Genomic DNA, 26,702 nt, shown 5'->3' with positions numbered 1-26,702 from the left:
TCGTATTTTGTACGCATAATTGTCTAGACTACGATCAGTACGGTCAGTGGAAAAAAATACCACGAGAAAAAATCTTTATTTACTTTTCTTTACAAGCGCATCCCGAAGCCGATTCAGTATCAATGACACATGATCACAGTTTTTGTCAGTAAACATTGAAAGAAGAATTTGTTTTTAAGGTATTCATCAACTTAATTAACAGTGCGACGGACGTGTGTGAAGCATGGTAGAATCATGGATGTTCAAATGCTGCGTAGAGTACGCTAAATTTTCTGAAAATACACCAAGTTTGTTAGAGAATACTACAAGTGCAAAACAGGGGTTCCCAGATCTGCTGCTAACTCTGCCTTCAGAACATTGCTGCTTGCCTCAAGTTAGAAGTTGCTAGCGGATTTTGCTCAAGTCACAGCAGTTGATAGTGCTGAAGATAATGAATCTTCTCTTCTTCTTCTTCGTTCATGGACTTAGACTCCCGCGTTCACTCATGTTTTTAGCACGAGTGGATTTGTACGGGTATGACCGTTTTTACCCCGCCATTCAGGCAGCATACGTCGATTTCGGGGGAGGCATGCTTGGTATTTTCGTGTTTCTATAACCCACCGAACTCTGACAGGATCTTTTCCGTGCGCACTTGGTCTTGTGCTTGCGTGTACACACGAAGGGGGTTAAGTCACTAGCAGGTCTGCACATAAGTTGACCTGGAAGATAGAAAAAATTTCCACTCTTAACCCACCAGGCGGCAGCGACCGGGATTCGAACTCACGACCTCCCGATTAGGAGGTCGACGTCTTACCACCATGCCACTGCGCCCGTCGATAATGAATCTGGATACCTAAAGGCTAATTCTTCCTGTGTGAACGATCACCCGTACACTACCACAGTTCTGTTAAGGTTTTTATTGGGTGAAGGGGTCTGTAGTTTTGAACTTGTTAAAGCAGTGATCAGCACAAACTCATGTGCAAATACATGAAATAGGATTAGATGCCTTGATTGGGTGTCAGGATTTTCAGGGATCTGGGTTTTGTGTCATTTGCTGCCCCTTTGCTGACCCCACTCTTCTTTGCTGACTTTTCCAATGTTAGCAGCAGGGCACAGCTAGTGGACCCCCCCCCCTTTTTTTTTGAAACATCAGGTCTTAACACTTTCTACCCCACCTATGTTGACCAAGTTTTTTTTTTAGCCGAGACCAGCTGTGCTGCAGCAGGTCACTCACAATTGTAATAACTGTGTAGTAACTGTGCATCAACACGCTGGAATGCAGGCGTTACATCGACGTTACAGGAAGGGACTCGAGCTAAGAGTCTGAGCGGATATATTCATACCTGGTCAGATAGAGCCATATGAGTGGGAACGGATATATCCGTACCTGGGAGACAATGAGTTAAAGAAGGGGTACATTTTCAGAGGTTATGAACAGAAAATCTGAGAAAACGTGGCATTAAAAGGGAAGGGAGTCTTCAATACGGGGGGTCTCAAAATTAGGGGGGTTCCAGTCAAACTGTCTCTTATTTCACGCTTTCATCCTTGCTAGCGCCTTCCTTCTGAAGACTGTGCTTCCTGCTATTCATGCAATTCACACAACAACAAAAAAGGCTTTTTGAACAGCAACGCTTTTCCCCCTGCAATTCACACAACAACAAAAAAGGCTTTTTGAACAGCAACGCTTTTCCCCCTCTTTGTGACTATCATCTTCTGTGTATCTTAATGTTACTGTGCCAGCTGGGTGTTAAAATTGTGACAAAAGATTTTAACGAAAAACCTTTGTTTTGGACTGCACATGTACCTTTATAGTTTGAATATGCTGAATATGATGGTGACTATGTGTCTATAAGTAAACTCCTTCATCATGCAGTAAGACTGCTTAAATTCTTAAACATGGAGATCATTTAAGTGGAGTTTGTCTTCATTAAATAAAAGGTGCAGTTATAAATGTGCAGACTGAAATCAAAATGATCTCTTGCCATAAAGAAATAAACCAACTGTCACAAGCGGTTTCTACTGCATTGATCAGTTTGAGTAGCATTTCATTTCACATGTATTAAGTCTGAACAGTTTAGATATTGATAATTAGATATTAGATTTTGACAATGAATGGTGCCTTCTTTTAATCAGTTTCAAAGATCACATATTCATTTGTTTCTGTTGCAATTGTTGCAAAAATTTTGACAAAACAGTCAAATTCATTGGGATCTGTAAAAGTAATCAAATGTTTAAAAAAATATGTGCGTTTAACATATGGAAATAATGAACGTTACTTCTAACATATGGACATTTCCATATGTTAGAATTAAGTAATGTTCTTTATTTCCATATAACTTAAACGCACATATTTGTTCATTATTTCCATATATGTTTAAGGAAATATTATTTCCATTTTGGTAACAAAGTAATTTTCTTTCTTTTCATATGGCATAAGTAATTTTCATTATTACCACATGCAATTTAGGTTACAGTAGACCTCCCTTCCCCCACTTTAACACTATTGTGACTAGCACTGCCACGGCGTTTACGTCCTGCCTGCCCAAGCTTGCCACCAAGAAACTTCCCAAAAATCAGTAACTGTAAAGAAATCTGTCTAGCAAGCTTGAATTAAGTCCAATCACCACCAAATTTTGTGTACTAATTCAAAAATGGATGCCCAGTTCAGTCGTGCTATTTATAAGTTTGTCACGCGATTTGTTTTAGCAAAGGGGGGTGAAAGGGGGGTGAAAGGGGGATAATTTGTGTTTTTTAACGTTTTTTTGTGTGTGTTTTATTTTCTACTGCTTTTTTGACTCACATGCGAAGCAAAAGTGAGTCTATGTACTCACCCGAGTCGTCCGTCCGTCCGTCCGTCCGTCCGGACGTCCGTCCGTCCGTCCGTCCGTCCGTCCGGACGTCCGTCCGGAAAACTTTAACGTTGGATATTTCTTGGACGCTATTCAGTCTATCAGTACCAAATTTGGCAAGATGGTGTATGATGACAAGGCCCCCAAAAACATACATAGCATCTTGACCTTGCTTCAAGGTCAAGGTCGCAGGGGCCATAAATGTTGCCTAAAAAACAGCTATTTTTCACATTTTCCCCATTTTCTCTGAAGTTTTTGAGATTCAATACGTCACCTATATATGATATATAGGGCAAAGTAAGCCCCATCTTTTGATACCAGTTTGGTTTACCTTGCTTCAAGGTCAAGGTCACAGGAGCTCTTCAAAGTTGGATTGTATACATATTTTGAAGTGACCTTGACCCTGAACTATGGAAGATAACTGTTTCAAACTTAAAAATTATGTGGGGCACATGTTATGCTTTCATCATGAGACACATTTGGTCACATATGATCAAGGTCAAGGTCACTTTGACCCTTATGAAATGTGACCAAAATAAGGTAGTGAACCACTAAAAGTGACCATATCTCATGGTAGAAAGAGCCAATAAGCACCATTGTACTTCCTATGTCTTGAATTAACAGCTTTGTGTTGCATGACCTTGGATGACCTTGACCTTGGGTCAAGGTCACATGTATTTTGGCAGGAAAAATGTGTAAAGCAGTTCTTAGTGTATGATGTCATTGCTATGTAAGCATGTGAGTCGTATGGGCTTTGCCCTTCTTGTTTAAAAGTTATTTTTTAACAGAAAGTATTATAAATAATGTTATAACCAAACAAGGTGTAAAACCTATGAATTAGCTGAAATATTGTTAACATTGTACACAGAAATAAGGAGACAGTACAAAGAAAAAAACAAGCAAATCACGCATTCACTCACAGCATCCTGACTCAAATGAAACAAAACTGTAGATCTAACACTCACCAAATGATGTCTAGGTAATCCATATTGAATATAAGTCACATTTTCACAACAAAGTACCAACTGTACACCTATGAACAATTCCAAAAGGATTTGAAGGCTCCAGCCATCCATTGTTATCAGTGCTGCCACGCCCCCATAGCTCCTGCACGATTCCGAGATACATGTTCGTCTAGCAGTATCACCGCCAACCACGTGTAGTTTGCCGACTCGTACTAGCAACAACGGGACTGTTTCTTCCTCACTTTCACTGCTTGTATCGCTTTCGTGAGGCGAAAACGATACGTCCGAATCATGCTCTACGGGATCCTCTAGGTCCAACATCCGGAGAATCTCCTCCCGAGACAAGGCTCGCCTTTGATTCATTTTTTTTCCCTCAAAAACGCACACAAATCAGGCGGATTTGCAAATGGCAGAAGGGGACGCCAAGTGTATCAAGGGAAACAACTCAATTTATTTGCAAGCTTCAAAAACCGGGAAGCAATCACGAGTCGTGTACCCTCTATGGCTGGTACTGAAAAATGCGCTTCCCGTCCATGGGCGTGTCAGCGCTGGTACTGATTTATCAGTGTCCCGTCGCAAAAGTGTTAAAACGTCCCAAAATCTGAGAAAATCAGGTTTTAAAAAACATATAAACAGATAACCTTCACACACAAAAAAAGAAGTGGATAATTATAAAAAGACTATTAAAACAGGAGGGGGGGGAGGGGTCTTAAACTGGGCCGTCTAAATACAGTGGAACCCCCCTTTTTCAGACCCCCATAAATCTGAGAAATTCGGGTCTTAAAAAGGAGGGAGTAAATGAAATGGGGGTAAATTTACAGAGGCTATGAACAGACAATCTCAAAAAGCAATAATATGTCTTGAAAGGGGAGAGGTCTTAAATTGGGGGGGGGGGGGGGGGAGTTCTACTCTACAGTCCCAGGGTATTCCCATTACTCCGATTCCTACATTTAAAAAAAAAAGTTTAATTAATTTTTTAATTTTTAATGTTAAATGTTTGACGGACTGATTCCCACTGTGTAAATCAGGTGTTCATTCAGCTGGTTTACTGTGCAGGAGTACGTGGCCCAGAAGCTTCCCTTCATGCAGGAGCAGATCGGTTTTGACGTCGGGGCGGAGGACACCATAACGGCTCTGCTCCACAACAACCGCAAGCTTCTGGAGAAACACATCACGGAGTCCGAGATCGAAACCTTCGTCAACCTCGTCCGCAAGAAGAAGGAGCCAAGGTATGAGAGGAATACCTTAAAGTGTGTTTAAATATTTAGTTGTTGTCAGTAACCTTGCTAAACCCTGTTCACTACTGCATTGCCAGCGATTGTTGTGTGAATGTACATGCCAGTGGTACCTGCGACGAAAGGACGCCCTTGGGACCAGTTAAAAGTGTCCCTAGATTGCAGGTGGCCTGTCATGACAGGTATATTTTGGTCAAGATAATTAGACAAGGGGACTCCAGAAGGTGTCCTTTCATGGGAGGTGTCCACTTATCAGAGGGGCCTTACATCGCAGGTACCACTGTACTATTGTCTGGTTGCAGGTTGCCTGAAACTGGGTTTTTCAAAAATATCTTGTGATCTACATGTATATGTTCATATGTGGTTATAAGAACAGAAAAAAAGTTTGTCAAAGTATAACTAATTTAATTTGCACATTAATTTGAAAGATAAACATAATTTTGCATTCAGTGGTACCTATAATAATAATAATAATAATAAATGAGCATTTATATAGCGCAACATCATAACTTTACAATTATGCTCTTTGCGCTTGACACATTTAAAATTAAAACACAGTTATACAAGCATTTACATCTACATTCATAGTCAACAACGCTTAATTAAAAGCATACACCATCACACATACATTACAAAAGATTCTTCCACTAACTAAGTAATAAAAACATGAATAAAAACCTATGATGAAAGGACACATTTTGGCCTGCCAATAGCGTCCTTACATTGCAAGTGGCCTGAGTGTCATGAAAGGTATGCTTTCATCATGAATAGACAGGAACACAAGAACTGGTGTCCTTTCTTAGGAAGTGTCCTCTGATTGGAGGAGCCTCACATCACAAGTATCATGGTGGTATGAAATAGTTTTGATAGAGATGCAGAAGACAAGATATTTGTTGACAGTTTTCTTTTTTGTTTTTGTCAGGTTTCTGGACTACCTGTCGGACCTCTGTGTGTGTAGCAAGGTGGCCATCCCAGTGACACAAGAGCTCATTTGTAAATGTCTGCTCAGTGAGAAGAACTCTGACATCCTCATCGAAACACGGTGAGCTTTTTCACTCACCTGAATAATCAGAAGAATCTTTGTAATGAGCAATGTTAGGCCGTCCGTACAGGCGAAAAAAAATAACATTGACGTTTTCTCAGACGTTGTTAATGCTTGAGCTTTGAGACTTTACACATTTCTAGCATTTGATCACTTTTGAATCCTGAGTAATCAGGAGAGTCTTTGGAACGACCAATGCTGAACTGCAGTAGAAAAATAATAATAGCATTGAACTTTTCTCAGTTCGTGCTAGAGCTTTGAAACTCTACATATTTCTAGGGTTTCATGATTTTCAGGGATGACGCAAGCTTGGTTACACTCAACAAACCTCCAGAACATGTTGTGGTCAATAAATGGGAAATTGTCAGTAGGTTTTGGAGCATAAGCAGTCTGTCTGTTTCGGATTTCAGAGTGCACCATTTTGAATGTCAATTTCAAAACATTTCCCATTCCCCTATCTCGATTGTCGGGGATTTTTGATTTTTCTTCAATGGGAGCCCTAGAAATTAGGAGTCTTGTCTGTTTTGGATTTCAGATTGCGCCATTTTCAATATAACTTTCAAATCTTTTCTTTGTCCCCTCGATCCTAGACTGTCTAGTATTTTTGCATTGGTTTAAACAAGATTTTATTAAAGAAATACAGGGTGCTATATGCGATACAGACATGTGTGACCACACAACAAGCTAAGCTTATATTAAGTGTGGTATTTTTGCTTTCCTTCATTGGGAGCCCTAAAAATTATGCCAAGAAGTAGCATCCTTTCACTTAAGGCTCTTTTTTCCCCAGGTTGGTTCGCACACAGGTTGAGATGGAGATGGAAATGGAGAGTACAGACGGCCAGCCCGTGGATCAGATCATCACGGTGGAGGAGGATGAGGAGGTCATGCTTCTCTGGAGCAACGGCCAGAACCAGAAAGGCATCAGGGAACTGGCCATGGCCGCTGCTGAGCACATCAAGGACGATAAAGACATATTGCACTACTACAGGTAAGATAGGGGTGGGATCTTTCAGTGTGTGTCATGCTTCTCTGGAACAAGGTCAGAACCAGAAATGCATCAGGGAACTGGATAATGGCCGCCTCCGAGCACATCAAGTGTGATAAAGACATATTGCACTACGACAGGCAAGACGCAATTGTGTTAGACGGTAGATTGTTCCTTTTTCATGTCCCTTCAACCTATTTGGCCATTCAGGACCAATACCCCCCGCGGGTTAGGGGGAAGGATTTACCCCTCCCTGGTCCCCCCGCGGGTTAGGGGGAAGAATTTACCCGATGCTCCCCAGCATGTCGTAAGAGGCGACTAACGGATTCTGTTTCTCTTTTTACCCTTGTTAAGTGTTTCTTGTATAGAATATAGTCAATTTTTGTAAAGATTTTAGTCAAGCAGTATGTAAGAAATGTTAAGTCCTTTGTACTGGAAACTTGCATTCTCCCAGTAAGGTCATAATTATATTGTACTACGTTGCAAGCCCCTGGAGCAAATTTTTGATTAGTGCTTTTGTGAACAAGAAACAATTGACAAGTGGCTCTATCCCCTCTCCCCCCTTTCCCCGTCGCGATATAACCTTCGTGGTTGAAAACGACGTTAAACACCAAATAAAGAAAGAATTCAGGACCAATTCATTTTGTTTTGTTTTTTGACAGTTTACAACTTTGCAGGAAGACAAACTTTCTCAAAAGGTTTCTGACTGCACAGTTCCTAAGTGTTTAAACCAAGTGTTATTTTGGAAGTACAGTGGAACCCCCTTTTAAGACCTCCAAACGTTCATGACAGAGCGAGCGAGACGAAGAAGACCTCCAATCACCTGAAAAATCAGGTCTTAAAAAGGAGGGAGTCTTAAAATGGGGGTACATTTACAGAGGCTATGAACAAAAAGTCTGTCAAAAACAGGGTCTGACAAGGGGGAGAGTCTTGAAAGGGGGGTTCCACTGTATTGCTTTTCACAACATATCATTTTATCACAAGAGATTGTTTAACTGCATTAGCCAAGGTGGTAACTATTTACACCCGTGCGTTTCAGACATCAGCTTGACCTGTTCTCCAACATGTGCCTGGACAGACAGTACCTGGCCATCAACAGTCTCTCCCCCCAGCTGGACGTGGATCTCATCCTCAAGTGAGTCATACATAGCCCTTTTTTTGTTTGTTTGTTTGTTTGCTTAACGCCCAGCCGACCACGAAGGGCCATATCAGGGCGGTGCTGCTTTGACATTTAACGTGCGCCACACACAAGACAGAAGTCGCAGCACAGGCTTCATGTCTCACCCAGTCACATTATTCTGACACCGGACCAACCAGTCCTAGCACTAACCCCATAATGCCAGACGCCAGGCGGAGCAGCCACTAGATTGCCAATTTTAAAGTCTTAGGTATGACCCGGCCGGGGTTCGAACCCACGACCTCCCGATCACGGGGCGGACGCCTTACCACTAGGCCAACCGTGCCGGTATACATAGCCCTGCCTTCACACCTGGGAACCATGGGCGCAATGGCCTAGTGGCTGTTCCCAGGAGTGCTATTCACATGTAGTGGGACATTTGAAGTGGTGTAAGCGGCAATCATCGTTTTAGCTACACCGCTCTAAATTCCGAATTTAACTCGCATTCATGATTTATTATTATTATTATTTTGTACTCTTAATTGTCGAAAATCCTATCATTACAGTCGTAAAAAAAAATAACCACAACAATTCCTCATCTTCTTGTCTTCATAATCGGCATCCCTAAGCCGATCCACTATTTTCACATGCCCAATTTTCAACTGTCTGGGCACAAAAATCAACGCCATTTACGTTTTTCCATCATGTCTTGCAGCCCCTCTTGTAAGTGCCATCAAACCATATTCCATCAAACCATATTTTGTTTCTGTATATTTTCTTCTTCTTCTTCTGCGTTCGTGGGCTGAAACTCCCACGTACACTCGTGTTTTTTTGCACGAGTGGAATTTTACGTGTATGACCGTTTTTTACCCCGCCATTTAGGCAGCCATACGCCTTTTTTCTGAGGAAGCATGCTGGGTATTTTCGTGTTTCTATAACCCACCGAACTCTGACATGGATTACACTTGGCCTTGTGCTTGCGTGTACACACGGGGGGTGTTCGGACACCCGAAGAGAGTCTGCACACAAAGTTGACTCTGAGAAATAAATCTCTCGCCGAACGTGGGGACGAACTCACGCTGACAGCGGCCAACTGGATACAAATCCAGCGCGCTACCGACTGAGCTACATCCCCGCCGTTTCTGTATATAATATCATGTCTGCCTGTCAACTTATATGACCACTGGGCCGACGTATTGTAAATGTAACGTGGTGTGTTTCTTTGTGGTCAATGATTAATCGTTCCAATAACTTACAATTCTTGTTTTTTGATTTTGAATTTTGGAACATTAGCAGTCTATCTGTTTTTACATTTAGTCAAGTTTTGACTAAATGTTTTAACATAGAGGGGGGAATCGAGACGAGGGTCGTGGTGTATGTGTGTCTGTCTGTCTGTCTGTGTGTGTGTGTGTGTGTGTGTGTGTAGAGCGATTCAGACTAAACTACTGGGCTGATCTTTATGAAATTTGACATGAGAGTTCCTGGGTATGATATCCCCGGACGTTTTTTTTCATATTTTCGATAAATACCTTTGATGACGTCATATCCGGCTTTTTGTAAAAGTTGAGGCGGCACTGTCACACCCTCATTTTTCAATCAAATTGATTGAAATTTTGGCAAAGCAATCTTCGACGAAGCCCGGGGTTTGGTATTGCATTTCAGCTTGGTGGCTTAAAAACTAATGAGTGAGTTTGGTCATTAAAAATCGGAAACTTCTAATTAAAATTATTTTTTTATTAAACGATCCAAAAACAATTTCATCTTATTCTTCGTCATTTTCTGATTCCAAAAACATATACATATGTTATATTTGGATTAAAAACAAGCTCTGAAAATTAAAAATATAAAAATTATGATCAAAATTAAATTTCCGAAATCGTTTTAAAAACTATTTCATCTTATTCCTTGTCGGTTCCTGATTCCAAAAACATATAGATATGATATGTTTGGATTAAAAACACGCTCAGAAAGTTAAAACGAAGAGAGGTACAGTAAAGCGTGCTATGAAGCACAGCGCAATCGCTACCGCGCCAAACAGGCTCGTCACTTTCATTGCATTTTTGCACTAGCGGCGGACTACGTTCAGTTTCATTCTGTGAGTTCCACAGCTTGACTAAATGTAGTAATTTCGCCTTACGCGACTTGTTGGATTTCCAATAGTTCTTTCTTAAAATTAACCAGCTGCACATTCAGTCTATTTCCCCATCAGGTGCATGGCTGACGAGTCGTTACCACCTGACCTTCGAGCGTCCTTCTGTCGTCTGATGCTGCACATGCACGTCGACCGTGACCCCCAGGAGCAGGTCAAACCCGTCAAATACGCTCGTCTCTGGTCAGAGATCCCCACGGAAATCTGCATCAAAGAGTGAGTTTCTGAAGACTTCCATGCTGTTTTGTGTTGCCATGTATGTGCAGTGCTTGTGCCAGAAGCGTTTATTACAACCTTGAATAGTTTTAGTGACATCGACTCTTTGTAAGGGCATGAAGTATTTCAGACTATGATGTGAAGTAGTTTTGTTAACCTCAGTGTCATCCTGAAATGTCAGTACAAAGTAAGTTCAAGACACCTTCAGTTTGTATGTGTGTATTACAAGGTCCAAGTCTTTATTCTCCCCTGCTGTGGTTGCATGTGGAACCAAGTCTACAAGTTGAAAGGATTTTGTGTCCAAGTCTTTGTTCTCCCCTGCCGTACATGTGGTTTCAGCACAACAAGTTGAACTGATTGTGTGTCCAACTAACTTGATCTCTTTTCTGTACATGTGGTTGCAGCTACGAGTCGCACATCAGCAAGGTGCCAGAGAAGGAGCGGGTGAAGAGCAAGTTTGCACAGACCATGGCCTTTGTGGAGGACTACCTCTGCAACATCGTCAACAAGGCATGGGCAGAGAAGGAGCAGAACACTCTCACCTATCAGGTAAAAACACACACACACACAAAAACATGCACACAAAAATATTGCACTCACCTGCCACGTAAAACTCGGCTAAAAAAGAAATAATTTTTTGTTTAAACTTGCACAAGAAAATATATTATATTTCCCTGCCAGGTAAAACTCAAATGAAAATTGTAGTCGTCTGCTTTGAAAGGAACTCATGGCGGACATAAAGCAAAATTGGCATATACAGAGTAACCCCCCCTTTTAAGGCCCCCTATTTTAAGACTTGCCCCCTTTTAAGACAAAATACAAAATACATACATGAATACATCAATCTCCCTGAACATGGTTCATTGGCTGTGTTGCAGGTTGTAAACCTCGCTCGACAGTTGATCTACTTTGGGTTCTACACCTTCAGTGACTTGCTTCGCTTGACCAAAACCCTGCTCAGCATCCTGGACTGCGTACCTGAGGTCAACAACCCTCCTCTGCCCCAGCCTGTTGTTGAACGTAAGACGGCATTGGAAATTGTCAGGAGTAAAGTAATGTTGTTTTGAGAGAGAGGGAGAGAGAGAGGGAGGGAGAATTAATGTGTGTGCGTGTGTGTGTGTGTGTGTGTGTGTGTGTGTGTGTGTCTTAGACTAAATACCTGAGGTCAACAACCCACCTCTGCCCCAGCCTGTTGTTGAGTGTAAGACTGCATTGAAAAATTGTATTGAATTAAATTGAATTTTGTTTTGCAGCGGGAGAGGAGGTGGAGAAGACCATGCTGCAGAAGGGTGTGGACATGCTGTTAAGCAACAAGAAGAAACACGACGTGGAGGAAGACAACCTGGTCATGGACACCAAGCTCAAAATCATCGAGATCCTCAAGGTTTGTATATTGCAAAATGGCTGGGGAATTATCCTTGGATCCGCACATTTCTGAAGAAACCTGATTGGTTTTCCGAGAAAGAAAAATAATCTCAAAGAAAACAAAATCTGATAGAATAAAATAAAATAACTGCTCACCCTGGATGAAAAGATCACTTTATTTAGACTTACTGGTTTACTGTCCAGAAATAATTACATTTCAGCCTGTTTCAGAGTTTTTCCAAGACATTAGTTCCTTCACGTGATTGACAGGTGTTCGATGACCGGTTACAGTAAAACCTGTCTATTACGATCACTCAAAGGACAAAGTAAAAAGTGGTCCCCAAAGACAGGTGATTGGTATGGTAAGGTGAATTATGTTGGAAAGAATGTCGTTTGGGTTTCTTTGGGGTGGTCGTAATGGGCGGTTTGATGACCGGCTACAGTCTAACCTGTCTACAAGGATCACTCATTGGAACAAACTTAAAAGTTGTCCTTATATTGGTCATTTTGCCATAGCAACCAGTCCAAATGAGATGTAATACTAATAGATTAAAAACAATTGATAGCAACAGCTCTATGTTGTACCAAAATCATATCAGATGCAATCAAATTAACGAGGGGCAGGTGGGGGTAAACTATAAAGGCCCGCAACTCTAGGCTAGTACTGCCCTGCTGCTACACAGTGATGCTTGTGTTTGTTGCCAGTTCATCCTGAACGTTCGCCTGGATTACCGCATCACCTGCCTCCTGTCCATCTTCAAGAAACAACATGATGGGGATGGGGCGCCGCAGGAGTCTTCTGCTCCAGGTATGAACACCCCAATCTTTGGTTTATTTTTTGCAGGTGAGAAGAACAAGAACAAAATAACCGTAAAAATGAACTTGCCAGAAACATGGACAATCAAACATGAACATGAACATGGACCAGTTTTGACAAAATTGAAAGTGGATGAAAAATTGAAAAGCGAGGATGAAAGTGGCTTGTTAATTTCAATGCTTGTTATTCTCTCAGGTGCCAGGAGACTGGTTCCGAATAACTCTCACTTACTCTGTTACACATGTCGTATGCTTTTAGAGCGCTTACTTCCCTTTGATTAAAGGAGTACAGATAAAGACGAGATTTAGGCAGGAGGAAAGATGTTCAACTGAAAGGTTGCTTGTGTACCTTTTCAATGGAAGAAAGATTCTTGAGTTTACTATGATCAAAAAGATTATTGGACCTTGTGATGTAGCAACCTGCTATTTGTGTCTTTACAGGTGGCCTAGACCTGGAAAGCATTGCTACACAGGCAGAGGATATTTTTGGCGGCAGGTGAGTCTTGAGAATTGTAGTGTCAAGTTTGTTTGTAATGTAACTCGCTATAGATACTCACCTAGATGAACAGCATATTCATTAAGTGACAGATTTTCCAGGGTTTTGATAGCCTTGTTGGGGTTTAAATAGAATGTTTATATATGTGTGAGTCATTCTCTCAATAGAGCATGCCATACCTCCTGGGTCAAACCAGGCTTAACAGAAATTCACTCATTCATGACTTAACTTTTAGTGTCAGCTTTTGAATAATTCAGACAGAGAAGGTGACAATGGGTGACATCTGGACTGAGGTGCACAAAGTTTTTTTTCTTTATTTGGTGTTTAACGTCGTTTTCAACCACGAAGGTTATATCGCGACGGGGGAAGGGGGGAGATGGGATAGAGCCACTTGTCAATTGTTTCTTGTTCACAAAAGCACTAATCAAAAATTTGCTCCAGGGTCTTGCTATGTATTACAATATATTACCTCACTGGGAGAATGCAAGTTTCCAGTACAAAGGACTTAACATTTCTTACATACTGCTTGAGTAAAATCTTTACAAAAATTGGACTATATTCTATACAAGAAACACTTAACAAGGGTAAAAGGAGAAACAGAATCCGTTAGTCGCCTCTTACGACATGCTGGGGAGCATCGGGTAAATTCTTTCTCGTCCCAACCAATATGGGACTCCCCCTAACCCGCGGGGGGTGGTGCACAAAGCAAAAGTGGGTGCCACCCAACTGGATGGTGGCCAGCCGTGGGTTCTGATTGGTTGAAATTGAAATTTTTTGGGATTTCAACCAATCAGACCCAACGGCAGGCTTGCACCTGTTGGGTGGAACCCTGACTTACGCTTCATGCACCTCAGCCCCGTGTGTAGCAAGAAATTTTAATATTTGAGAATGGTGTAGGGAACAACATTTTTGCTTTTGTTAAAGCAGGGCATTAATAAGCCATGAATATAAATCAGGCAGGTTAATTTTATGAGAAACACGGTCCATTCATTTCTGAATTACTTCTGTTTTCAGCGCTGAGACAGCCGAGCTAGATCTGGACGGCCAGGGCGGCAAGATGTTTCTGCGAGTGTTGCTGAACCTTGTGATGCACAACTACCCCTCTCTGGTGTCTGGCGCTCTTCAGCTTCTGTTCCGGCACTTTTCTCAGCGCCAGGAGGTCCTGCAGGCCTTCAAACAGGTCAGATGTCTTTGAAGCTTGAGACACAGTGTTTCTTTGCCAAGAAGATGAAGAGTTTTCCTGTTCTACATGCTGCACAATTGTGGTGCCTCTTAAGAACTTCCCTGTAGAATATGATATATCTTGTTTGCCAGCATTATTCAAAGGTTTTTGTAAATTTTCTTTTTGTTTAAAGCTGATGGTGCAGCTGTAATGTAAGTGTAAAATGTTCATGCTTTTGTGTACATCTCTGAAACTGTAGGTCTGTGTGAGTGTTGCTAGAGTTGAGTCATTTACAGTTTTTGTACTGCGAAGGTGATATGTTTGATTTACTTCAGAAGACACTCAGAGTATAAAAAGAAGATTCAAAATATGAGGGAATGAGTGAGTGAGTGAGTTAGTGAGTCAGTGAGTGAGTGAGTTATATAAGTCAGTGATAGGTCTTTTGAATTTTGTGATAAACGTAGGCTGTTGATACGAACAAATGGACTGGATAGAAATACAGCCATTGAACCAACATATTAATTTAGATTTACCAAACACAATGTTATTTTGCATATAACCCCTAAAGGCTGTTCTTAACCAGACGAACCATTGGTTCGCCGAACTAAGGTTCGCGAACCATGGTTTGTGTCTTAACTGGGCGAACTTGTTCGGCAAACTCAAGGTCGAGTTCGTCCAGTTAAGACACGAAACCTGGATCGCCGACAAACGAGGGGAGCTCACTCCGAGTCGACAATAAAAGCAAGTAAGTTATTCCCCTTCCAAAAATGGCTGCCTCCAAGACGAAATCACCGATTGAGTGGTAACTCCGTGCTGGTTGTCGATTTGGGTCTCTCCTTCCCACTTGATCATGGTGCACGAAGCCTGGTAATCTTGAACTTTAGTGTGTTAAATTCATAGCTCAGAATCGAGTGGCATACTTTACTTATTTTAGATCCAAGTACCTGTAATCAAGCCCAAGAACATTTATCATGAAATTAATTGACGGATTAAGCTCCAAACCTAAGCATAATTAATTAATTTGGTTGTTTGATCGGCGAAAATGGCGTAGGTTGTCAACCAAGGGACTTCAATTGCACGACAAAGTTGCCTCCCCTGTCCGCTGACACGGATAATTCCTTCTTTGACGCATGTAATTTGTAAACAAAATGCATTCGTACCAGAGTACGCTATGATTCGTACAGTTCATCGGAGTTCATTCCGTGACTTTAAAGGGATCTAAAAGACTTGTTATGATTACAAGTGCAGGTTCTCCAAATTTGGAGGCTTGAATGCCTCTGAATTATGAGCTATGAATTTAACACATTAAAGTTCAAGATTACCCGAAGCCTTCTATGTCATTTACCCTCCTGGGTTAAAGGTTATAAATTGATTCGAGAAAATAACATGACTGGTATGGACTGATCATTGTGTCTACCGTGGAGCCATCGGGGTTCTATGGGAAATGCTACACAAAAAAACTTGCCTGTGAAAAGGGAAAGACGGTGACCAAAAATAAATGATGATAGCGATATTTCTAATTGTGGATCAGCAGAGTCGAGAAGCATACATGATGTTTACCAAAGTGTGTGTGCGTGTCTGTCTGTCCACGTGTGTGTTTGAGCTCTTTTCAGTACAGAATATGAGTTTGGGGATTGAGTGAAGAGGGAGACCTAAAAAAAAAACTACTCGGGATTTTGGTTCTTTTTATCACAATTCAGTCTGTTTTAATTTTCAAGTTATATCAGAAATTTTCTATTTGCACTGATACAATGGAATCCCTTGTGGATGTATTGCTTTAAGGGTCTACAAATAGTACTACTGAACCAAAATCATCCTGTTTCTTTACGTTTTGAGCAATTCAATTGGTCTTGGTTTTTAAAAAATTTGATTCCTCTTCATTCTTCTCAAAAAAAAGCTTTCATTGCGATAAACAAAACATTACTGGATAGACGTTTTCTTGGAGAACGTCTGTATTAGCAAGCATTTAAAGTAGGAGGACGATATGGAACGTACGATAAAAGGATGTGCTTTAGCTTTCTGTCTCATCATTTATAAATGTTGCCCTTCAATCACACACACACACACACACACTTTTGATCCAGCTCCAACCATATTTCATAAGGCTTTATTCAGGGTTGTCTCTTGTTCTTAAACATCCGATTTCTAAGCACACGTCTGTGCTGAGCATATGAACATGAACCGATATGAACATCAATGTCAGCCGCCTTTTTATTATGAAATAATGTTCATTTGTGTTCCAAACACTTCCGAAGAATACTTGTTGGTGTGTCTTCAGTCGCCCTGACATCATCACAACTCGACCCTGTCCTGCAAAAATACAAACATATACAGGGTGACACCCAAACATTCAACCCAAACAAATGCTTATTTCTTTTACATCTGTTGACCGAATTAGTTATCTTTATTTTTTTCTTTATTTTTTTTTGTGGTCCCTGTCCTGTCCTGTCTTGTCTTGTCATGCCTTGTCTTGTCTTGTCATCCCTCTATTGGCCTACTGGCAACCTTTTCCTAACTTGTCTTGTCTTGCCATGTCTTGTCTTGTCTTGTATTGTATATATACATTTAGCATACATTTGGGTAAAGGTTTGCGAACAGGTAAGGGGTGTAAGAGAGAGAGAGACAGAGACAGAGACAGAGACAGAGATGGTGGTGGTCTATGTTACATTACACAGGTCAACACAGTTGCAAGTTCATAGGTTAAAGACTGCCCTTTTTGTAGCGTTCATTAATTAATTCCTATTGTTTACATGTGCCAATAATGTTATAAAACTGTACCTAAGGGGATATAATAACGATTGGCTGTAGCTTTCGAAAACAGAAAACATTATTTCAGTATTGCAAAGTGGTGTTGATAGTGTCGAATGTAAACAGAACAGTCTCAAAGTGAAAGTGGATGTTTTCCGGAAATTGCGAAGTTAACAAGAATACAGAAAAGCGCGCTTTCCTGCTTAGCACAATCCGCTACCGCGCTAATCTGGCGTGTCAATATCACTACGTTTTGCACGTGGAAGGTGAGCGATTTCCTTCACGCGGGGATTGACGAAGCTGTACTGTCTGTGTTGACGGTCTAAAAATAGCCCAAGCCCTGGAGAACTGTTTCTAAAGATAGCAATAAACTTTATTAAGAATTGATTATTTCTTGTAATTGGTAAGGACTTCAAACCTAAAACTTTGCAGGAAGCTTAATTTATACATCCCCACAACGATGGGAAAAGCCCTGGAAGTAAGTAAACTAATTAAATAGGACTTTGTCAGCCTTTAAATGAGGGGTTAATGAAAAAATATTGTGTATAGTGAGGAAATAATTTTCTGATGTATGTTTAATTCATTATTGGTGTTTTATGCAAAACGTAAGGTCAATATTGAAAGTTTAAAAAAAGTACTGCCCTCACATTAATACGAAGGTGGGATCACAGCTGGATAAGACAAGGTACGGCAATTTCGACCCGGAGGTCTCTTTCAGGGCGCACAAAGGATGAGACAACACAGGAGAAAAAAAAACCCACAGATAATAGCACACGGAAGGAACGATTACAGCAGTTATAATTAAATTACTTTGTGGGTCAGGGTTTTTTAGGAGTACAGGGGAAACCCCTTTTAAGACCTTAAAAAATGTGAGAAAATCAAGTCTTAAAATGGAAGGGGTCTAAAAATGGGGGTAATTTACAGAGGTTATGAACAGAACATCTTCTTCTTCTTCAGCGTTCCAGAAATTCTGGTGACGTGTGAGCTTGTTTGCCCATTTGGGTTCCCCACACTATACTCTGAGAGCATAGTCAGCTTCATTCCGCTTTCGTTGAGTAGGAATGCTGGGTATTTTCGTGTTTCCATAACCCACCGAACTCCGACATGGTTTACAGGATCTTTTCCGTGCGCACTTGGTCTTGTGCTTGCGTGTACACACGAAGTGGATTAAGTCACTAAGCAGGTCTGCACATAAGTTGACCTGGGAGATCGGAAAAATCTCCACTCTTAACCCACCAGGCGGCAGCGACCGGGATTCGAACTCACGACCTCCCGATTAGGAGGCCGACGTCTTACCACTGCGCGCCACTTCACCCGTCACAGAACATCTAAAGAAGCAAGATCTTAAAAAGGAGGAAGTCTGAAATGAATGGGTCTGAAAGGGGGGTTCCACTGTGGAAAAGTACCTGTCAGTTTACCTGTATGTATTAGGACTGGGTGGCCGAGTGGTAACGCACTTGCGCTCGGAAGCGAGAGGTTGCGAGTTCGACCCTGGGTCAGGGCGTTAGCAATTTTCTCCCCCCTTTCCTAACCTAGGTGGTGGGTTCAAGTGCTAGTCTTTCGGATGAGACGAAAAACCGAGGTCCCTTCCGTGTACACTACACTGGGGTGTGCACGTTAAAGATCCCACGATTGACAAAAGGGTCTTTCCTGGCAAAATTGTATAGGCATAGATAAAAATGTCCACCAAAATACCCGTGTGACTTTGAATAATAGGCCGTGAAAAGTAGGATATGCGCCGAAATGGCTGCGATCTGCTGGCCGATGTGAATGCGTGATGTATTGTGTAAAAAAATTCCATCTCACACGGCATAAATAAATCCCTGCGCCTTGAATATGTGCGCGATATAAATTGCATACAAATGAAAAAAAAATGAAAAAAATAAAAATCCCTGCGCTTAGAACTGTACCCACGGAATACGCGCGATATAAGCCTCATATTGATTGATTGAATAAGACCACCCCTGACATGCGGCACATACCAAATATCTACAAGTGCTTTGTGTGAACAGTAAAAAAAATTGTTTTCCTTTTCGCGAATTCATTTTATTAAACACAACAACAACAAAATTCATCAAATTCCAGCTGAACAGAACGGCTTTCACAATTATGACTGGGCCTTTAAAGGCATGTTCCTCACCATATTACCCAGCATATCAGACACCACATGTTTGACTAGGTTTTTACATGGGAACAACAAGACAATACAGGATGGTAAAAAAAACCTCTCTATTTTCTTTTTAATCACATTTTTGACTGCGAAAAAAAAAAGAGATCAAAAAGGAAATAGGGCGCTTTTTTTAGACACCCAGACCTGTTTACCCCTAAAACATTGCATGTGTATTTTCTGGGAGCAAAATGAGGCAAATGTGTAGTTTTGTAATTGAATGTGTAGAATTTCTCGTCGACCTATCACAACAACAACAATGATTGCTACTTTTTACCACATGTATTGATTGACTGACGGAAAAATGGGAATTGCAGACAGTGCAATGAGCATGATGTTTTCCTTTCCGCGAAGACAAGGCATGGGTAGTCCTGATGATATTTTGGCAGAAAGACTTGGTTCGGCGCATTGCTCGTCTTTTTCTTTTTGGTCGGTGGCCTTTCGGAGTCATTTTCTTCACAGTTCTCATCTTCACTTTCGTGTGCTCTGCGTTCAGCCATTGTGTCGAAACGCCCGCATGGTTTGGCAGTAACGCTTTCAGTTGTGCCCGGCATTTGCTTGGAGAAGCCTATTCGGCATTAACAAGCTACAACGCAACGCCCGTGGGCGCTTTACGCGCTGCGCGCAGCAAACGACTGCTGGCCGAAAACATGGATTGGAAAATGGATCGGTCAAGGGAGATGAAGAAAATTACGGATTGTGATATGCGTAGCCGAAACAATACCGTTTGCGTGCAGGGACGGGGCGGTGTGAGAGCACAACGGGACAAGGAACAGGTGTAAAGACGAAAAAGAAAAAAAAATTTTTTTTATTTTTTATTTTTTTTAAATACCGTTTGCGTAGAAAACGACAGACTTGCGTAGTTGCGTAGTATATTATTCAAATTCGTAGTTTACTACGCTCAATGTGTAGTGTAAACAGGTCTGGACACCCCTTTTTGCGTCCAGCTTCTTTTGGTGGAGATTCAAGTTACAGACACATGTGAAATTCATTAAGCAAAAAGGTTCCCACTATGCACTGCCACAGAACACAACCAGGTTATTAATGTGCGGTACAGTGTATAATTATGTTTAAGTAAAAGGATGCCCTTCTTTTGTTTAATTGGAGCATCTATGATGTCTGACATTTTGGTTCTAACGGTAAGGAACGTATGTTTAGGCTCTAATAAGGACAGTTTGTCTTGTCAAAAGCCTCATGCATATTCCTTCCTCCCCATGCAAGACTTTCTTTTATTTGAATATCTGCCTTTATAGTACAACAAGAAGAGCAAACGCTCGATCGAGTCACTTTCGCAGTTCTGAATATTATATGAGGCATCAGATGGACAGGAAGAAATTGCTATTCACAACACAATGAGTCACGTTCACATAAAATTTGAGCCCGGTCACTTGTATAGTTTCCGAGAAAAGCCCAACGTTAAGTTGTGTGTTGCCGAACAGAAAAGGCTAGTTATCTCCCTTGTTTTTCTGATAACGTTCGTAAAAGGCTACAGATGTAAATACTTTGATGTAAAGAATAATCCTACAAAGTTTCAATCACATCCGATGAACTTTGTCAAAGATATAAAATGTCTAATTTTTCCTTTGACGCTGACCTGTGACCTTGAAAAAGGTCAAAGGTCAACGAAACCATCGTTAAAGTGTAGAGGTCATTGGAGGTCAGGACTAAACAAAATATGAGCCCGATCGCTTTGATAGTTTCCGAGAAAAGTCCAACGTTAAGGTGGTGTCTACGGCCGGCCGGACAGACTAACACTGACCGATTACATAGAGTCACTTTTTCTCAAGTGACTCAAAAATCAAATAAAAAGGTCGCACTCTGCGCATAGCGACAAAAATCGCAATTTTACCAAGAAAACCTCACACTCTTTATGTGGAGAAAGACACTGACTGTTGCAGTATGTTATGCATTTGAAAACATCTGAAATTGTGTACTTGAATTCTACAGTTTGATCAGTTCTGTGTGTTTAAAAAGTTACCTTGATCATTCTGACATGCTCTTGCTCAAATCACATCCCAGACAATATTGTAGACTCCATTGATAGACGCTGTGGTGCTTGGGAGAACTGCATTCTGAGGAAAGGAAAAAAATATACACTGAGGAAGAACAGTCACAACAACATTTGCAGCAGCAACAGGCTATATAATTTTATTCAAAGAACACTTAAATAAGGTAAAATGAAAATCAGTGTTGTGTCAGTAAATTTGATTTGGGGGAGATGGAAGGATTGGGGTGGGGGTTTAGAGGCGGGGATAGAAGGATAGCTGGGAACCGGGGAAGGTGGGGTGGCTAACACAGTTTGATCATGTAATGACTGGTACAATGTTTAATATATCTAAAAAGGCAGCAACTCTGTAATGCATTATGTGAACCAACTTCTCCATAAACTAAATAAAGATCAGTAAAAGTTACCTCTTTCATTCTGGAATCTTTTTGGTCCCATCACAGCTCAGACGCAGACTCAATGGACAGATACTGTAATGATGAAAAAAACACCAGCATTTTAAGGGAGAACAAGAATTATGCAGAGAGGAAAAACAGTAATGAGTAAGAACAACAGCAGCAGCAGCAGCAGACTCAATACTCTTACTCTACATAACACTCTCACTGAATGACTGATTCAGTAACTAAATCCCAGTGAAGTGCAAGTGATCAAAATTACTGATGTAAAAACAGAGAGAGAGAGAGGGAGAGACAGACAGACAGAGACAGAGAGAGAGACAGACAGACACAGACAGACAGACAGGCAGAGACAATGCGAATGTGTGTGTGTGTGTGTGTGTGTGTGTGTGTGTGTGTGTGTGTGTGTGTGTGTGTGTGTGTGTGTACATGGGAAATGCAGTGCCATTGAAAACAAACACTTGCTTCATTTAAATATCAACAGTTATACAACATAAGAGGCACTAGAAAAGTTGTACATGAAAATAAATGTTGCTCTTGCTGATGGAAAAAGAGCAGGGGGAGAGGATCGATGTTGCTTGCACTTGCAGATAATTATGCACTAACATCCAGCTGTTTTTCTGGGTGTACTGTAACCCTGTAATGTTTAAGCAGAAATGTTTGTGGATCACGTTATGCTTCTGCTTTTAGATCAGTTTGAGTATTTGCAATATTACCTGGATCATTGCGGCATCCTCTTGATCACATCACATTTGAGACTTTGACCTATATAGACTCCATGGGCAGACGCTGAAGTTATTACAAGGGCATTCTGAAAAATGACAATACAAATGCAGAGATGTAGAACTTTACATTACACTTACAGAAGCAACAACCAGAGAGCTGATTTATACAGGTAGAGAGAGAGAGAAAGAGAAGAAGAAGTAAAAGAAAAAAGAGAGCATAGAAAGAGAGAGGGGGTGGGGGCAAAGGGAGTGTGTAATGTGACGTGAGGAAGGGGAAGAGCAATGGAAAATGAAACTCTCAGTACTTTTAATTTATATTACCAGTTATGGAACTATTTGAGCACTCCCCATAACCACAAACAAGGTACAGACGGCAACATATGTTGCACGGAAGGGTGGGGGTAGTTGGACTGGAGAGTGTTGTTATGGGTTTAGGGTGGTGCTGGGGCGGAGTGTGTATGTAACTTGATAATAATAAGCATGATCAGTTAGAGCTAACAACTATCTTGATCTTCACAGACATAAATTGCACAATGATTTCACCAGCATGTACCTTTATTTTTGCCCTTGAGTTAGGTGGAAGACAATGTTGAGTGGTGAACGCAAGTTGTATTGATCACTGGGTCATCCTGCGGTCCGGGCCATTGATCTGCACATTGCACCAGCACAAACAAACACAATGTTATGATCTCAATCAGCCTGCATGGTCAATCATGAATCTAAGAACACAAACACTGTCCAGATCTAATTGAAAACGAGATCATCATTACTTGGGAAATTCAATGAAAATCTAGCAGTCAACAAAGCAGATAGATCTGTCCTTGCGATTGTTGTTGCAAGCAGATAAATGTGTGAACTTCCTTATCTCAACGTTATCATTCAACATATTGATATTTTGCCTGATGGATGTTGTGCCGATGAGATAAACAAACAATCAAAATCAAAGTCATAAACTTTTGAAGAAAAAAATTAAACAAATTGAGCAGAAAGAATCTAGCTTACTGCTGTGCTGATTTCGACAAAATCAATGCGTTTACATGCCGAAGTCATTCCTGCTTTTATTCATATCATACTAGATGATCCTAATGCACAACAATACGAAAACGAGCTCAGCGAAATGAGTAACACTGCCTCACCTGCACTAACACAATGCTGCAGAAGCAAAGGTCGTCTACGACTGGAAATTTCGAAGTCGAACAGCGGCGTTTTTTTCACTCTCAGCGGTTGTCTTGCTCGGAAAAGTGAAAAGCTTAACTTGAAATCGAACGGAAGTCACCATTCTACCTTTTCGTTCAAGCGTTGTTTTTATAAAATCTCAGAAAATGTAATTTTGACTTGGGTGATTTCGTCCGCCATTGAGATTCAGTTTTTCAATAATTTGTCTTCCTCCTTGGCAGAAGAGTCAAAGGTTCGGCCCGATCTTCAAGGTTCCCAAGACATGACTTGCAAACCCCGAACCTAGTTCGCCGAACCTCCCAAACCTAGTTCGAAAACTCAGGTTCGTCTGGTTAAGAACCAAGACAAGTTCGCCGAACCAGTCTTGAGGTTTGCCGAACCCCACGAACCTAGTTCGCGAACCAAAGGTTCGTCTGGTTAAGAACAGCCTTTAACTACCGAAAGGAAAACGAAAGTGAAACTAGAGTTATACCCCAGAGTGACCGCCCTTACCGGATGTCGCTAGTAGCGCTTGGCGCCAAAGCTGAGTCATCCGATCACGCGGGACATCTGATCACGCTGTGTCAGATAATTCATAGCAGTCTCGCATCAAAAACCCAAAGTTTAATGTACGCTCAAAGCTATACTGCTCAAAAGACATTCAGCAAAAAGAGTCACATGCTAACAAATCTTCTCTTTCTTTAATCACAGGAGTCACACACTAACAAATATTTTCTGTCTTTAATCACAGGTCCAGTTGCTAGTATCTACAAGCGACGTGGAGAACTACTTTCAGATCAAGCAGGACCTGGACGAACTGCGTCTGCTGGTGGAGAAATCCGAACTGTGGGTGTACAAGAGCAAGTACAGCGACGGAAGCAAGAAGAAGAAAAAAGCCAGCAGTGGGGGAAATGGAGAGGACGGAGATGAGAAGGTGAACACAATTGCAATCAGTTAATTTTTGACTCACATGCGAAGCAAAAGTGAGTCTATGTACTCACCCGAGTCGTCCGTCCGTCCGTCCGTCCGGACGTCCGGACGTCCGGACGTCCGGACGTCCGGACGTCCGGAAAACTTTAACGTTGGATATTTCTTGGACACTATTCAGTCTATCAGTACCAAATTTGGCAAGATGGTGTATGATGACAAGGCCCCAAAAAACATACATAGCATCTTGACCTTGCTTCAAGGTCAAGGTCGCAGGGGCCATAAATGTTGCCTAAAAAACAGCTATTTTTCACATTTTTCCCATTTTCTCTGAAGTTTTTGAGATTGAATACCTCACCTATATATGATATATAGGGCAAAGTAAGCCCCATCTTTTGATACCAGTTTGGTTTACCTTGCTTCAAGGTCAAGGTCACAGGAGCTCTTCAAAGTTGGATTGTATACATATTTTGAAGTGACCTTGACCCTGAACTATGGAAGATAACTGTTTCAAACTTAAAAATTATGTGGGGCACATGTTATGCTTTCATCATGAGACACATTTGGTCACATATGATCAAGGTCAAGGTCACTTTGACCCTTATGAAATGTGACCAAAATAAGGTAGTGAACCACTAAAAGTGACCATATCTCATGGTAGAAAGAGCCAATAAGCACCATTGTACTTCCTATGTCTTGAATTAACAGCTTTGTGTTGCATGACCTTGGATGACCTTGACCTTGGATCAAGGTCACATGTATTTAAAGCATGTGAGTCGTATGGGCTTTGCCCTTCTTGTTATGTTTTTGGAGAGGATGGAGACGAGAAGGTGAACACAATTGCAATCAGTTAATTTTTATGTTTTTGGAGAGGATGGAGACGAGAAGGTGAACACAATTGCAATCAGTTAATTTTTATGGTTTTTTTTCAACTGTTTGGTGTTCTGTTAATGCGTACCATGCTTAATACATGATGTTTTGAAATAACCCGGTCGGGTTTGAATGGGTTGTGAAAGAGAGAATATCAGTGCTTTTTCTCTGAAAAATAAATTCACACGTGCTCCTGTCCACGTGTTTCATACACATCCCTCACTAGTGATTGGCCCCTCTAATGTTTGTTTTAATAAAAGCAAGGGTATTCACTCTTTCACAACCCATACAAACCTGAGAGAGTTATTTTCAGAATTCCTCTACAGTGGAACCCCCCTTTTAAGACCCCCCTAATTTAAGACTCCCTCCATTTTAAGACTATGTTTTCTCAGATTTTCTGTTCATACCATCTTTGAATTTACACCCAATTTATTAAGACTCCCTCCTTTTTAAGACCTGATTTTCTCAGTTTTTTGATGATCTGATAAACAAAGGGAAGTAAGTGCTCTGAATGCATACGACACATGTAATAAATTAAGTTAGAGTTATACGGAACCAGTCTCCTGGCACCTGAGAGAATATATATGGACATAATGTTCTGTGCTTACAGGAAGAAAAAGGCAAAGAGAAGAGTGAAAAGAAGAACAAATCACAATCATCATCTTGGGTGAGTAAATATGCCTCTAAAATGCAATCTGCTTGTGGTTCATGCATCAGTTTACCTCGGTAGCATTCAAAAAAGAAATAGCGAGGGGGTATAAATCGCTAGTAGAGGACTGGAGTTTATCTAAAAACTGTGTCGACTTGAATTTTACGATGTATATAATGTACGCTTACTGCAGCATGTTCATTGCTGACACTTCTTTTTCATCCTTCGATGGTTGTGACACTCATAGTCTTAGGCCTGCTGATGTTATGAACTGGCAAGTTCAGCGCAGGTCTTCCATAGTTTTGCATCTGAAGTTGTGCTGTCTGGATTCTGACACATAAATTGCAGTTTTGTTTCTAGTGTTTGGCATAATTGAATTGTTACTGTTTATATGTTTCAAAGCTTGTTGGAGAGGAGTGTGTAATTTTGATTCACAAGCAGTAATGATTTTGTAGTGGGTGTGGATGTGTCTGCATAGTTTGTATTTTTTATTTTTTATTTATTTATTTTTTTTAAAGACAAGCGGAATATTCAGTGACAGCTCTATTTTGAGATGTTCAGATGCAAATTGTTGAAGGTATTATTATAATAGTTTGAAAACATTAAAAAAATAAAGTAATGATGATGACATTATTTAAAATCAAAAAACAAGAATTGTAGGGAACATTTCATTACTGACAAAACA

At 40.9% G+C, this 26,702-nt stretch overlaps 1 protein-coding gene and 1 long non-coding RNA gene across 5 annotated transcripts in view; one reads left to right on the top strand and one right to left on the bottom strand.

The window, feature by feature from the left end:
• LOC138964732 (inositol 1,4,5-trisphosphate-gated calcium channel ITPR1-like) overlaps window positions 1–26,702 on the top strand; it is a 194,835-nt gene that overhangs the window by 70,154 nt on the left and 97,979 nt on the right. For all 4 annotated transcript variants that reach the window (XM_070336765.1, XM_070336763.1, XM_070336764.1 and 1 more), the window contains exons 14-26: window positions 4,850–5,022; window positions 5,951–6,070; window positions 6,858–7,058; window positions 8,095–8,190; window positions 10,382–10,537; window positions 10,942–11,086; window positions 11,416–11,557; window positions 11,791–11,921; window positions 12,608–12,710; window positions 13,160–13,214; window positions 14,229–14,394; window positions 24,323–24,505; window positions 25,979–26,035. In XM_070336765.1, the coding sequence (XP_070192866.1) occupies window positions 4,850–5,022; window positions 5,951–6,070; window positions 6,858–7,058; window positions 8,095–8,190; window positions 10,382–10,537; window positions 10,942–11,086; window positions 11,416–11,557; window positions 11,791–11,921; window positions 12,608–12,710; window positions 13,160–13,214; window positions 14,229–14,394; window positions 24,323–24,505; window positions 25,979–26,035 (1,728 nt within the window). The remainder of the gene's footprint in view (window positions 1–4,849; window positions 5,023–5,950; window positions 6,071–6,857; window positions 7,059–8,094; window positions 8,191–10,381; window positions 10,538–10,941; window positions 11,087–11,415; window positions 11,558–11,790; window positions 11,922–12,607; window positions 12,711–13,159; window positions 13,215–14,228; window positions 14,395–24,322; window positions 24,506–25,978; window positions 26,036–26,702) is intronic.
• Window positions 16,414–24,020, bottom strand: LOC138964749 (uncharacterized). The gene is made up of 6 exons (XR_011455199.1): window positions 23,553–24,020; window positions 22,970–23,065; window positions 22,408–22,502; window positions 21,704–21,766; window positions 21,270–21,363; window positions 16,414–16,686 (listed from the first exon to the last, which is right to left on the bottom strand). It is a non-coding gene; the product is annotated as an uncharacterized lncRNA (long non-coding RNA).

The sequence above is a fragment of the Littorina saxatilis genome, linkage group LG4, assembly GCF_037325665.1.
Source record: "Littorina saxatilis isolate snail1 linkage group LG4, US_GU_Lsax_2.0, whole genome shotgun sequence".
In the NCBI taxonomy this organism is placed as follows: Eukaryota; Metazoa; Mollusca; class Gastropoda; order Littorinimorpha; family Littorinidae; genus Littorina; species Littorina saxatilis.
Note: the sequence above shows the minus strand (reverse complement) of the source record. Positions and strands in the feature narration are given on the sequence as shown.